A 15397-nucleotide genomic window follows, 5' to 3' on the forward strand; every position below is an offset into this window, starting at 1 on the left:
ACACACACACACACACACACACACACACACACACACTTTTGTGTCATTCTGTCCCCATAACATGATGAATACCAGACACACACACACACACACACACACACACAATAAATGTAAAAATAACCAAATGTTTAGGAATATCAGAAACACACATACACACACACACACACACACAAAAACAAGCATGGTCACACGCTCAAATGCAGACAATTGACACAAACACACTCGCAAGCAAACACACACGCACACTCACATACACACACACATTACTCAGAAGCATTCACTTGCTCACACAATTGTGTCAAACAATTGACACAAACACACCTGCAAGCAAACACACAATTCACACACACATTTGTGTCATTCTGTCCCCATAACGTGATATATACCATACACACACAAACAAACACTTTCACACGTACAAAAACAAACGTCCAACTGATCAAAAGTATAAGAAAATAATACACACAAGCAAAAATGCAGACAATTGACACAAACACGCATGCAAGCAAACTCACGACACACACATTACAGACATGACGCACACAATAGACCCCATAGACCACACTTACATACACAGACTCATTACACACAGACATTCACATACATACACACAAATGTTGGTATTGGTGGTTTATGAGGACTTTCCATAGGTCTAACACATTTTATTAACAAACGAATGACAGTATCAGATGACTTTGTAAATCAGAAAACGTTATGGGGACCAAATGACCAAAAGTATAGCAACACTAGTAAATTTGGATTATTTGGGGACATTTTTGGTCCCCATAAGGAAAGCGGCTGATAAATCACACAGAATGAAGGGTTTTGAAAATGTAAAAACACAGAAGGTTCGGTTTAGGGTGGAGGAGGACAGAATACAGTCTGTACAGTAGACAAATCATTACTTGTATTAAGAGTCACCGTACAAACTGAACAAAGTGTCTCTGTGTGTGTGTGTTTCTGACACCATAAACAGGTTTTACAGCTTCCTTTCAACCAAAACATATGTTAGGATAAGGGTAGATCAGGTTTATTGTGTTGTATTGTGTGTGTGTTGATCCTACAGAATTAAAAACGCCCATCATTCACAACTCTGGCACACTAGTTTGCTCAATATTCTGCTTAATGTAATATTTTCTGCTAATAACAGGAGAGTTTCCAGCTTCATTTTACTCAACATCCATTTTTCTTTGGCTTAGTCCCTTATTTATCAAGGGTCGTCACAGCGGAATGAACCGTCAACTATTCTGGCCTATGTTTTACGCAGCGGGTGCCCTTCCAGCTGCAGCCCAGACTCTCATTCACACTACGGCCAATTTAGTTCATTCAATTCACCTATAGCGCATGTTTGCAGGGTGTGGGGGAAACCGGAGCACCCAGAGGAAACCCACACCAACACGGGAAGAAAATGCAAACTCCACACAGGACTGCCAACTGGCCCAGCTAGGACTCGAACCAGCAACCTTTTTACTGTGAGGTGACAGTGCTAACCACTAAGCCACCGTGCTACCCCTTCAATACATTTTCCAAGCATAAAAATGCTTACAAATGTCTTTTTATGGAGACATGATTAGTATTTTGTCCTCTGCATCTCAAAGTCTTGAAGAGGATACAGAAATACAGTATTCCACTTTAAATTTCACACAATAGAAATATTCATATTTTAATATTTTGAACAACATCTCATTAACCAAGGATGCATATATTTGATCAAAAATACAGGAAAAAAAAGGCATTAAATTGGTTTTAAACTCATAAATGTTACATTTATATCAGATTTATATCTAATCTAAAGCCTTAAAGCAAAATATAAAGATTATAGAAATATATTGAAGGTGGCACGGTGGCACAGTGGGTAGCGTGGTCGCCTCACAACAAGATGGTTGCTAGTTTGAGTCCTGGCTGGACCAGTTGGCATTTCTCACCCATGTTGGCGTGAGTTTCCTCCGGGTGCTCCGGTTTCCCCCACAGTCCAAACACATGCGCTACAGGTGAACTGAATGAACTAAATTGGCTGTTGTGTATGAGTATTTGTGTGTATGGGTGCTTCCTAATACTGGGTTGCAGCTGGAAGGGCATCCGTGGCGTAAAACATACGCTGGAATATTTTAATTTCGCTGTGGCGACCTCTGAAATAGAGACCAAGCCGAAGGGAAATGAATATAAAGGATATTATAAAGACAATTATAAAGATAATATAAAGGTTTTTCGCATTATTACTCCAGTTATTGGTTTCGCGTGAGACTTCAGAAATCTTAATATGCTGATTTCCTGCTTATGAAACATTTCATATTATTATCAATAATGAAAATGACTATTCTGGGTCTATATATTCTTGTTGAAACAGCGATATAGTTTATTACTCGTTCTTTCTGATTGATACAAAATTCAAAATGAAGATTTTTGTAACATAATAAAAGTTTCTCTTTTACTTTCTAATTTAATCAGCTTCAATGCAAAATCTTTGTGTAAAAGTATTAATTCATAAAAATAAAAAATTTAAATAAAAGGCGACACAGTGGCGCAGTAGGTAGTGCTGTCGCCTCACAGCAAGAAGGTCGCTGGCTCCAGCCTCGGCTGTTCAGTTGACGTTTCTGTGTGGAGTTTGCATGTTCTCCCTGCGTTCGCGTGGGTTTCCTCCGGGTGCTCCGGTTTCCCCCACAGTCCAAAGACATGCGGTACAGGTGAATTGGGTAGTCTAAATTGTCCATAGCGTATGTATGTGTGTGAATGAGTGTGTATGGGTTTCCCAGTGATCGGCATCCGCTGCGTAAAACATGCTGGATAAGTTGCCGGTTCATTCCGCTGTGGCAACTTCAGATTAATAAGGGGACTAAGCCGAAAAGAAAATGAATGAATAAATGAATTAAATAAAAATCTCACTGACCTGAAGCTGCAGTGTATCTGTTAAAAGTTTTTATTTGTTAATATTATTATTATTATTATTATTATTTTATTATTATTTTATTTAATTTTTTGCTTTACAAGTTTGGTTACTATGCTGATATAAAATGTCATATATAAAAATATATATATATATATATATCAAAAGATATTTTGTATTATCTTTGTATTCAAAAAAGAAAAAAGCTTTGATAAAATTTTAAATAAAAAGAGTGTTAACATGTTAAAAAGCTCTGTGTTTTTGTCAGCAGTGTGAAAATGACACAACATCAAAGCTGAACAAAACACTCCAATAAGTGTGTGTGCATTGTATTGGATTGTTTCAGCTGAGCTGCAGTTCTGACTTTGGCCACTGGAGAGCAGAATTCAATCAATAAAGCCATAAACTCCAGTCTAGTGCATTTACTGCTCTTAAACAGCCACTGAAGGTCTTAATTGAACATCTCTTAATATCTGAAGCTTAAATTAACCTTGTCATTTGTCTTCCCAGGATGCACTCTGTTTTTCTACGAGACGGATGGCCGCTCGGGCATTGATCATAACAGCGTCCCGAAACACGCCGTGTGGGCAGAGAACAGCATTGTCCAGGCCGTCCCAGAACACCCCAAAAAAGATTTTGTTTTCTGCCTGAGCAACTCCCTCGGAGACTCCTTCCTCTTTCAGGTCATTAAACTTCCTGTTTGTTTATTGAAACTAAACATAATCTATACTATTCTCACTGTTCTGAATGCTGTAGTAGCATGCATACTTAGTGCATATTACACTTCATAATCATTACTATTTGTTCCTAATCTACACTGCAAATAAAATAGTTTAGCAGTTGACATGAGAACATGCAAACTCCACATAGAAATGCCAACTGATCCAGGCGGGACTCGAACTAGACACTGTGAGGCGACAGTGCTAACCACTGAGCCACCGTGTCGCCCTTACTGTAGGTATACCAAGCATAAACAGTGAGAGTAGAATATGAATGTGTGTGTTTTCTCCTCTTGTCTGCAGACGTGCAGTCAGACCGAGCTTGAAAACTGGATCACAGGGATTCACTCGGCCTGCGCTGCGGCCGTCGCTCGACAGCATCATCGGGAAGACACCGTGCGTCTGCTGCGCGCCGAGATCCGAAAGCTGGAGCAGAAGATCGACATGGACGAGAAGATGAAGAAAATGGGGGACATGCAGCTCTCTGCTGTCACCGATGCCAAGAAGAGGAAGACCATACTGGAGCAGGTGATTGAGCTTATGTGTTCGCTATATGTTTGTGTCTGAATTACCCACAATTCAGTGTGTTCAGAATCAGATCTTTGCTGAATTGCTGAACTTGAAATATGTTACCCACTCATTTTTTTTTTATTATTACAAGTATTTTATACAAAATTAAATATAAAAAAATTATTTAATTATTTATTTGTTTGAAACTAAATAAAAATATAATAAAGGTAACATATCACTTTGTTTAATACTTTATAATGTAGTCAATGTTGATGACTATATTAATATGAACAATGAAGAATCCATTTATTGCAGCATTAATGAATCTTTCTCAACATTTGTAAATGGAAATAAAGTCATTCATTGTTGGTTCTTTTTAATTCACAGCTCATTAACTAATGTTGACATGCACACTTTTGGATTTTGATTATTTATTAGTAAATATTGATGTATTAATAAATCATGATCAGGTATTCCTAATTCTTAGTTTGTGATTGCAAATATATTAACTAACATTAATTAATTAAACATTTTTGTAAAGAGTGACCATAATATAATATAATATAATATAATATAATATAATATAATATAATATAATATAATATAATATAATATAATAAAAATATCATATAATATAATATATTAAAATATCATATAATGAAATATCATATAATATCATATCATAAAATAGAATAAAAAATAATATAATAAAATATAATTATATAATATAATAAAATAAAATAGAATAGAATAAAATCTAACATAATATCATCTCATAAAATATAATAACAAATTATATAATATAATATAATATAATATAATATAATATAACATAATAAAATATAATATAACATAATATAATATAATATATTATAATATAATATAATATAACATAATATAATATAATATAATATAATATAATATAATATAATATAATATCATAAAAAATAATAAAAAATAATAAAATAAAATATATAATATAATATAATATAATATAATATAATATAATACAATATAATATAATATAATATGATAAAATATAATATAATAAAAAATAATATAATAAAATATAATATCATATAATATAATAAAATATCATATCATATCATATAATAAAATAAAATATAATACAATAAAATAAAATATATAATATAGTATAATATATATAATAAAACATAAAATATATTATAACATAACAGTTTATTATAGTTTGATAACATTCTATGCTTAGACCGCTGGAAAATGAAACATTACTCTTTTTCTAGGCAAATATTGCTAGGATCTATAGGCTATATGCACAGCAAGTGTTTTTTTTCCTATTGATAAACTTCTGGTGAAAGCTTAATGTGACTATTTTCAATTTTATGAGGTTCCTTTTACATCATTAATGTTGTAATGTAATTAAAATATAATCCGTTAAGTAGACTTAAGCATTCATTTAGTTGCTCAAGTGTAAAGCAAGATGAAAAGCCATTAATATGCTAGATATGTCAATAGCAGCAGGCTAGCACAGAAACTCCATTGAAAATACTGTGGTAAAATAAATGTTCATAATTTAAAGACATGGCAAGGGGGATGTAGTGCTTCCTGTCCGGTCTGAGGCCCACTTTATATTGTATATCAATCAGGCAGTGGAGATTTTTAAAGAAAACTTTAAACGCAGCTATTCCAGTATGCTCGGTCATTCTGTTAGAATGGGAAATATTAAATTCTCCAAAATTGCTTGCCAAGATTACGATTCAATTTCATATTAGGAAACAACTGTAAAATGAAACAACAACTGTGTCTTTAGTTTCAACATTTTAGTCACTCAAAATTCCCATCTGGTCTAGGCCCCTCCCCTGGAGAATTGTCAGTCTATAGCGATTGCCGATTGGCCCCTGTATTAGAAGGCTGGGCTTCTTTTGCCACATTGACCGTTACACTTTTCTCCATTTACTGTATCCTACAGTCTTTGAAATACCTTATACTCTCATTTTGGCGTGACAGCCAAGAAACCCTGCGGCTGTATTACATGTACATATTGCATACAATATAAGAGTGTGATTTTGAATGAGTGAGATTTGTGGGTGGCCTTAAAGAGAAAGAAGAGACAGACTAAAGATCTGGTTAGCGCAAGAAGTGTTGGTTGTACACAGAGTCTGTCAGTGCTGTTTTGTTTCCCGTAATTATTATATCAACACCATCATCTGTACATGCGCGCTCTTCACCTTATCATCTGCACGCTGTCAAAATGTTGACAGAACTTTGATTCTCTTCGCTGCAGAAGTTCATGCTCTCCTCAATGGATGTTTACGCAAGAAGCAGAGCTCCGACTGGCCCCGGGCCCATCAGGAGGAGGGTTAGCGGGTGTGCGTTTGTGTGGGTATTTTAGTTTGGCAGCGTCGGGTTACGCTTTGAGGCCTGGTGAATGGCAGCCGGGTGGAGTTTGCTGCCAGTGGAATGTGTGGCGCTGTTGTTTGCTGCTCTGTGTGTTGCTTGGACCGTTGCCCTCTCCCAAAAAAACATCCATCCCAGAGTGGCTGGGAGGAGACGGCGGGGTGTATAAACCCACTCTATTGCCCTCCAAAAAACTCCACTTTATTAAACGACTAGTTCTAGCCAGACTAAAAGACAAGATTTCTTGCTGAATGCAATGCTGTGAGTGTTTCGTGTGTATTTCTACACTGATAAAAATGATTAGTTGGATTTACTGGATTTTTTTAAGGTGAGTGGTTGCAGATCATTTATATGGGCTGAATTTAAACGAGCAAATGAAGTTGAACATAACTTAAATTGAATTAGTTTGTTTAAATTCAGCCCATATCAATTGTTTTGGACGAAGATATTTTTGTTTCAGTGTAGCCTGCTCTACTAACCAGTACCTCTGTCTTTTTTATATCTCTCCAGATCTTCCTATGGGAGCAGAATTTAGAGCAGTTCCACATGGATTTGTTCCGTTTCCGCTGTTACCTGTCCAGCCTGCAGGGCGGCGAGCTTCCCAACCCCAAACGCCTGCTGGCCTTCGCCTCCCGCCCCACCAAACTGGCCATGGGGCGACTTGGCATCTTTTCGGTTTCATCCTTTCATGCACTGGTAATTATTTCCATCATTTAATTCCCTGGTAAACACATTGATCAGTAGTTTTGGTAATACTGAATCTTCTTTTTCTTTAAAAGGGAATGAAAACCTATTTTCTCTGTAATCATAAAACATCTGGGGCCTCATGTATCAATGCTGCGTACGCACAAAAACTTTGCGTACGCCAGGTTTCACGCTTAGAATCGCAAACGTTTGGATTTACTAACAATGAACTGAACGTGGGAATGTGCGCAGCTTCACGGCAGCTTTCTGGCATGCGTACGCACATTTTTTGTGCGTGTCTGTTTTATTTCCATTGGCGACTCCTAGAGGCAGTTGTGTTAAATTCCTCTCTACAAAGTGTCTGATCCTTGCAATGGCAGCTGTATGAGACGGGTTCAGCAGGTATATAAGGTTTCCATACCATACATTTGACCAGCTAAACATTAAAGCACAATTTGCAGCAGTCGCCTGTTTTCCCAATGTAATCTGACCTATCTACTGCTCACACATTGCTATAAAGACACTATCTGAAGATGAATTTGCATGCGTGAATCAGAAACATTTCCATTCAATAAATGTGCAAATAAAATATGATGCTTATTGATATGAACTTATTGATGATTCCTACTTGTCTTTCTCGTGATAAATAGTTGGCAAATCTGATATGTAGCGGGGAAAAAACAAGAAAGAGTTCATCAGACGCTGAAATCGAGACGAGTTCATGCTCGAACGTATCAATTCATGATCACATGCGTCTTACGAGCGCGCCACTGAGACTGTTAAGCGTACTGCAACATTTTACAGATATAAACCACGATAATTCTTTTTTTTAATGCACTCAGTGTGATATGTTCAGACCCAACTGTATTGACCGCATCAGCTAAACTCTCCCACTCTATTTTTTTCTATTGTTATTAATTCCGGAGAACAAACTTGCAAATAACACCGCTTTCCTCCGGTCTACCTCCGAAAGGAGCACCTCCAATTCACATTCTGTTCAAAGTTTCTCTATTTGCTTGCTTTTGCCATTGCTTTTTCGTTGGTTTTTGTCATTAGCATAGTCATTAGCATATTCATACGTGGGAGGAGGCAGGGAGGAGTTTTGTGCTCGTGCATGTTGCGCTCAGTTTCACGTTCATTCAGATGTACAAAAGAATATGCGTGAGATTCGGCGTACGCAGTGTTTCATACATCTGAATTTTTTACTGCGTACGCACATTTACAGCTTTGTGCGTACGCAATGTTTTAGTAAGATTTCCACGCAAGTCTTCGTACATGAGGCCCCTGGCGCTTTATTTTAACAATCTAGGCGCAAAGTTTAAAGTGCATGGTGCAAAAGCATTAAGGGGCGTGTTTGAATCCACATTTGCTTTTAGGATTTCACAAATTTGTCTCAGATGAAAAAATCGTGGCTGAAATCTCAGGAGATTTGAAACTTGAAAACTGCTCTTTAAGGGTTAAACAAGAGACTTTGATATTTTTAAAATGTTTAGTATATAACATATTGTTTAGCGTAGCACAATTTTTGGTATATAGCATATTTCCAAGCAATATCATCGCTCTGAAAGCAGCATCAGCATTGCTCTATTTTCCTTTTCACCCACACCGCATTTATTAACCTGGTTCCCTCCCACCTGTCAGTGTTGTTGTATACGTGTAATGGATTTTGGCATCAAAAGAAACAGCACTTGAAGGATTGCTCTGTGTATTTTCTCTTGGATTTGGGCCAAGGCTCCAGCTAATCAATACCATCCATCCCCAGCTTCGCCTCCAGTCCTGGCGCTCTTCTTTTTGTTGGAGCTGGAGGACCATAGGATACGGGCAGATTTTATTTTTGTCCTTTGCATCTTGGATGAATTTTTGGTTTCTGGTGGAGGGGGAGTGGATATTCTTCAGCATTTCGAGAGGATGGAGAAGTGAGTCCAAAAGAAGTGCTGTTGGCCTGTATAGCTGTTCTCCAGGAATAGTAGCTGGGTTTTGTTGCTGGTTATTAATTGGTCGGTTATTAAAGAAATTCTAAACTAACAACAAAACATGTAACATGGTGACCAACCTGCACTGATAAAGACTAGTTTATACCAGCTCATAACCAAGTTTGACCAACCAATGATGAGTTTAGTTTTTGTGACTACCAATAATGAGACTTGCTGGCATCCTTAATATGTTTTGGACCAGATTATGTCCAATTAAGACCAGCTAATAGACTTTTAGACTTGCTAATGATCTAAGTTTAGGCCAGTTTAAACCAGATTATGAAATGTTTAGACCAGCTAATGACCTGATAGTTAAGACCATGACAACATTGTCATTTTTAGACTAGTTTAGACTTGCTAATGTCAATTTTAGACCAACTAATGACCAGTTTAGTCCTTGTAATTACCTCCTGATTATGGTTTGGTCCAGATTATGACCAATTTAGACTATAGGTAATGACCAAACTTGCTCATGGCCAATTAAGTTAATCTCACGAACAGCTAATAGCCCTTTAAGATTAGCTAATGACCAGTTTAGATTACCTACTGACTGATTTAGACCAGATTATGACATGTTTAGACCAACTGAAAGCCCTTTTAGACTTGCTAATAAACAGTTCAGATTACCTACTGACTAGTTTAGACCATATAATGACGTGTTTAGACCAGCTAATGACCCAATAAGTAACAGGTCATGACAACTTTAGACAAGTTTACCAGCTAATAGATAATTTAGATGTGTGAATAACTAGTTTAGACTAGCTAATGACAAGTTTAGACAACTAATGACCCGTTTGGTCCTTGTAATTACCTGTCTAGAGACTATCTGACATCCTGATAATTGTTTGGGCCAGATTATGACCAATTTAGACTATAGCTAATCACCAAACTTGCCCATGGCCAATTTAGTCCAGTTTATGACTAGTTTAGATTAGCTAATGGCCCCTTTAGACTTGCTAATTTACATTTACATTTAGTCATTTAGCAGACGCTTTTATCCAAAGCGACTTACAAATGAGGACAAGGAAGCAATTTACACAACTAAGAGCAACAATGAATAAGTACTAAAGGCAAGTTTCAGGTCTGTAAAGTCTAAGAAGGGAAGTATTAGTAGTATTTTTTTTTTTTTGTACAGTTAGTGTGATATTCAAAGAGGCAATTGCAGATTAGGAAGTGAAGTGGAGACTAAATGACTACCTAGATTATTTACTGATGGGTTTAGACCAGATTATGACATGTCTAGACCCTTTTAGGCTTGCTAATAACCAGTGTAGATTACCTACTGACTGGTTTCAACCAGATTGACATGTTTAGATCATCTAAAAGCCCTTTTTGACTAGCTAATGACCGATTAGATTACCTACTGACTGGTTTAAACCAGATTACAACATGTTTAGACCAGCTAATGACCTAATAAATAGCATGTCATGACCGCTTTAGACTAGATTACCTACTAATGGGAAACTTAGATGTGCGAATAACTAGTTTAGACTAGCTAATAACAAGTTTAATCCAACTAATGACCAGGTTAGTCCATGTAATTATTTATTGAGGCTATCTGACTTCCAGATTTTGGTTTGGACCAGATTGTGACCAATTTAGACTATAGCTAATGTCTAAACTTGCCCATTTAGTTCAGATAATGACATGTGTAGAACAGCTAATAGCCCCTTTAGACTTCCTAATGACCAGTTTAAATTACCCACTGACAGGTTTAGACCAGATTATGACATGTTTAGACCAGCTAATGACTTTAAAAATAACAAGTTATGACCAATTTAAACCAGTTTACCAGCTAATGACAAATTTAGGTGTCCGCATAGCTAGTTTAGACTAGCCAATGACAAGTTTAGACCAGCTAGTAACCAATTTAGACAAGCTTATTTAGAATTAAGTTTAATATTATTTGTACAAATTTTCAACTAGTTTGGCTAACAATTATCTTGCAATGCTAAACCAGGTTATGGCATGCTTAGACCAGCTAATGACCAGTTTTACAGCTAACAACCAATTTAGATGTCTGGAAAACTAGTTTAGACTGGCTAATGACAAGTTTAGACCGGCTTAGTAACCCCTTTAGACAAGCTTAATTTGGATTAAGACCAGTATAGTTTGTGTAATCAAAAGTTTTCAATTATTTTGCTAGTTAGCAATTAGTTTGCAGTGCTAAAAGCAGATTATGACATGTTTAGATTAGGTAATGACATAATAAATAACAGATCATGATCGCTTTAGACCAGTTTACCAGCTAATGACTAATTTAGATGTCAGCTAATGACAGGTTTAGACCAGCTAGTAACCAATTTAGACAAGCTTATTTTTAATTAAGACCAGTATAGTTCATGTAACCACAAGTTTTCAACTAATTTGGCTAACAGTTAAATTGCAATGTTAATGGTAGTATGTACAAAACCCTTTTAGACCTACTGGAGGACCATAGGATACAATCAGATTTCATTTTTCGTCATTCCAGCTTGGATGAATTTTTTGTTCGGGTGGAGGGGGAGTGGATGTTCTTCCATATTCATCGTGAGAGGATGGAGAGAGAGAGAGAGAGAGGATAAGTGTCGAGTCCAAATGAAGTGCTGTTGGCCTGTATTGCTGTTCTCCAGGAATAATAGCTGGGTTCAGAGCACTGGAGAGGGTTTTTTGATGCATCCGGAGTGCTTTTCTCCATCAGGAGACCCAGAAATGCCACAGCGCGTTCGGCACAACGAGCGTGTATAATTTTTAAATGACACTAAAAAGAACTCGCCAAACACTTCACTAACCTTTAAAATATTCAGCTGGACTTGAGTGACCACAGGACGTGGGTTATTTTTTGTGTGTGTTTGTGCTGCTTGTTTGTGAATGAATATGCAAATGTATTAGTTCTAAAGGTGACTTTGCACTGTCCTGCTTCATTTTGGTAGGGAAAGTCACATTCGCACACAGCAGTATAATGCAGTTCATGATAAAACTTTACACAGGAAAATGTGCTCGTGATATGCAGGAGAACTCCTTATATGCATTCATAATTAGTGACATTTAAGATTTGCAAACTTTTGTTCCTTAAAAGAAAAAAAAAAGAGTCATTGTGCTAAAAATCAATAGAAAGCTGCTGTCCCACTTAGAAATGTGATGCATTGAAATACACTCACCGGCCACTTAGTACACCTTACTAGTACCAGGTTGGACCCACTTTTGCCTTCAGTACTACCTTAATCCCTTGTGGCATAGATTTAACAAGGTACTAGAAATATTCCTCAGAGATTTTGGTCTATATTGACATGATAGCATCACACAGTTGCTGCAGATTTGTCGGCTGCACATCCATGATGCGAATTTCCCGTTCCACCACATCCCAAAGGTGCTATATTGTATTGAGGTCTGGTGACTGTGGAGGCCATTTGAGTACAGTGAACTCATTATCATGGTCAAGAAACCAGTCTGAGATGATTCACGCTTTATGACATGGTGTGTTATCCTGCGGGAAGTAGCCATCAGAAGATGGGTACACTGTGGTCATAAAGGGATGTTCAGCCACAATTCTCAGTTAGGCTCTGGCGTTGACGATGCTCAATTGGTACTAATGGGCCCAAAGTGTGCCAAAAAAAAATTCCCAACACCATTACACCACCACCACCAGCCTGAATCGTTGAAACAAGGCAGGATGGATCTATGCTTTCAAGTTGTTGATGCCAAATTCTGACCCCACCATCCGAATGTTGCAGCAGAAATGGAGACTCATTAGACCAGGCAGCGTTTTTCCAATCTTCTATTGTCCAATTTTGGTGAGCCTGTGTAAATTGCAGCCTCAGTTTCCTGTTCTTAGCTGACAGGAGTGGCGAGTGGTTATTTTGAATTAATTTATATTTACTGTCGCCTTTCTATCAGCTGGAACCAGTCTGGCCATTCTCCTCTGACCTCTGACATCAACAAGGCATTTGCATCCAAAGAACTGCCGCTCACTGGATATTTTCTCTTTTTCGGTCTATTCTCTGTAAACCCTAGAGATTGTTGTGCGTGAAAATGCCAGTAGATCAGCAATTTCTGAAGTACCCAGCCCAGCCTGTCTTAGACCAGCTAATGACTAGTTTGGACTAGCTAATAACTAGTAACTAACAGATCATGACCACTTTAAACCAGTTTATGATCAGCTTACTCCAGTAGTTTAATTATTTAAATAATAGCAAATAACTAATTCAGACAAGCTAGCAACCAGTTTAGACCAGCTAATGATCAATTTAGACATGCCTAGTTTAGGTTAAGACCTGTATAGACTGCATAATCAGAAGTTGTCAACTTGTTCATAACCAGTTTAAATTAGCTAACAGTTAGCTTGCATTGCTAATGGCAGCAAATACTAGCTCATAACCCATTTAATCCAACTCATGATCAGTTTAAACTGTTTTCTAACTGATTTAGACTATATTTAAACAAATGTAGACCAGTTTTATTTAGCTAATGACTAGTTCATATCAGCTAATATGCCAACTAGCATCCCATTTAGCTAATGATCAATTTAGACATGCCTATTTTAGGTTCAGACTTGTATAGACTGCATAATCAGAAGTTGTCAACTAGTTCATAACCCGTTTAGATTGGCTAACAGTTAGTTTGCATTGTTAATTGCAGGAAAAACTAGCCCATAACCCATTTAATTCAGCCCTTGACCAGTTGAAACTGTTTTATAACTGGTTTAGATTATATTTAAATGAATGTTGATCAGTTTTAAATAGCTAATGACCAGTTCATATCAGCTAATATGCCAACTAGCATCGCATTTAGGTAAGGATCAATTTAGACATGCCTATTTTAGGTTAAGACCTGTATAATCAGAAGTTGTCAACTAGTTTATAACCAGTTTAAATTGGCTAACAGTTAGCTTGCATTGCTAATTGCAGAAAATACCAGGCCATTAGCCATTTACTTTAACTCATGACTAGTTTAAACTGTTCTATAACTAGTTTAGACTATATTTAAATGAATGTAGATCAGTTTAATTAGCTAATAACCAGTTCATATCAGCTAAAATTCCATTTAGCTATTGCCCAGATAAGCTAATTATTACAGTTCACACCAGCTTATGACTCAGCTAACGAGCAGTTAAGGACAACATTGCATGTCTAGTGACCTGTTTTGACAGCTAATGACTAATTTATGTTCTTAGATCTTCAAACAAGTTTGTGTGAATGAGGCTTAAGATTGAATATTAGTATGACTGAATCAATGAGAATGAGTTTTTTTTGTTCTGGCGGGTGTGTTGATATCTCAGCCTCCCGCTATGAGCCGTCTAGTCAGTTTGATCGGCGTGACAAACAGCATGAATGTGTTTTCTGTACCTCATGCAGATGTTTTGTGTCTGTAGGTGGCAGCTCGCACTGAGAGCGGCGTGAGGCGGCGGACGCAGGCCATGTCACGCTCAACCAGCAAACGCAAGAGTCGCTTCTCCTCACTATGGGGTCTGGACACCCACTCCAAGAGAAAGAGTAAAGGTCATCCCAGTATTGACCAGGTAAAGCACACACACATACAGTTGAAGTCACAATTGTTAGCCCTGCTTTTTGTTCAGATATTTCCCAAATGATGTTTAACCGAGCAAGGAATTTTTCGCAGTTTTTCTTATAATATTTTTTCTTCTTGAGAAAGTCATTTGTTTTATTTTGGCAAGTTTTTATTTTTTTTAAAGCCACTTTAGGGTCAATATTATTAGCCCAGAATAAACCAGATATACAATGACTTGCCTTATTACCCTAATTTTATGGCCTTACTTGACAATAAAATGCATATTTATTTACATGCCGTTCCAAAAATCCTACAAAATGATATTAAACGTTATATTTAATTTAAAGTATAACACATACAAAACAGCAATTGCAATATGATCCTTATATACGGTTAAAGTCAAACTTATTATCCCAGATATATCCCTATTCATATTACTAGATAATAATCAGAAAATATTTAAATACCAAACAATATATGAACTGTAAAGCTTAAATTCCTTTTTATTAGAGATGTCCTGATCAGTTTTTTGGCAGACAATGGCAAGTTTAAATATCTCACAGCTTGCTATGGCAATGTTGTCATCATCAGCTTTATAAAACCTCCAGACCGCAGAAATACTCGCGCTTTCCACTTCAAGCTGCTTCCGTGTTCTACTTTGGCGGCATTTAACCAATAGCGTCTCTGCAAAAAAAGTGATGTCATGCCACACACGTTGCTGTTTCTGTGTGAAGTCAAGAAAGAGGTCTAACTCGGTGCCA

General features: G+C 36.8%; 1 protein-coding gene across 21 annotated transcripts in view; it reads left to right on the forward strand.

The window, feature by feature from the left end:
• The window catches only part of tiam1b (TIAM Rac1 associated GEF 1b), a 209083-nt gene that overhangs the window by 96345 nt on the left and 97341 nt on the right, over positions 1-15397 (forward strand). For 18 of the 21 annotated variants that reach the window (XR_015509887.1, XR_015509880.1, XR_015509878.1 and 15 more), the window contains 4 exons: positions 3395-3567; positions 3907-4131; positions 7003-7188; positions 14500-14646. Coding sequence is in view for 4 of the 21 variants with exons in the window: in XM_087284580.1 (XP_087140706.1) it covers positions 3395-3567; positions 3907-4131; positions 7003-7188; positions 14500-14646 (731 nt within the window). In the remaining 17 variants the exon portion in view is untranslated. Of the gene's footprint in view, positions 1-3394; positions 3568-3906; positions 4132-6379; positions 6821-7002; positions 7189-14499; positions 14647-15397 lie in introns of those variants that run through there. The other 3 variants (XR_015509891.1, XR_015509892.1, XM_087284583.1) reach the window with 1 other exon arrangement.

The sequence above is a fragment of the Danio rerio genome, chromosome 15 (genome assembly GCF_052040795.2).
Source record: "Danio rerio strain M-AB ecotype USA chromosome 15, GRCz13ab, whole genome shotgun sequence".
Classification (NCBI taxonomy): Eukaryota; Metazoa; Chordata; class Actinopteri; order Cypriniformes; family Danionidae; genus Danio; species Danio rerio.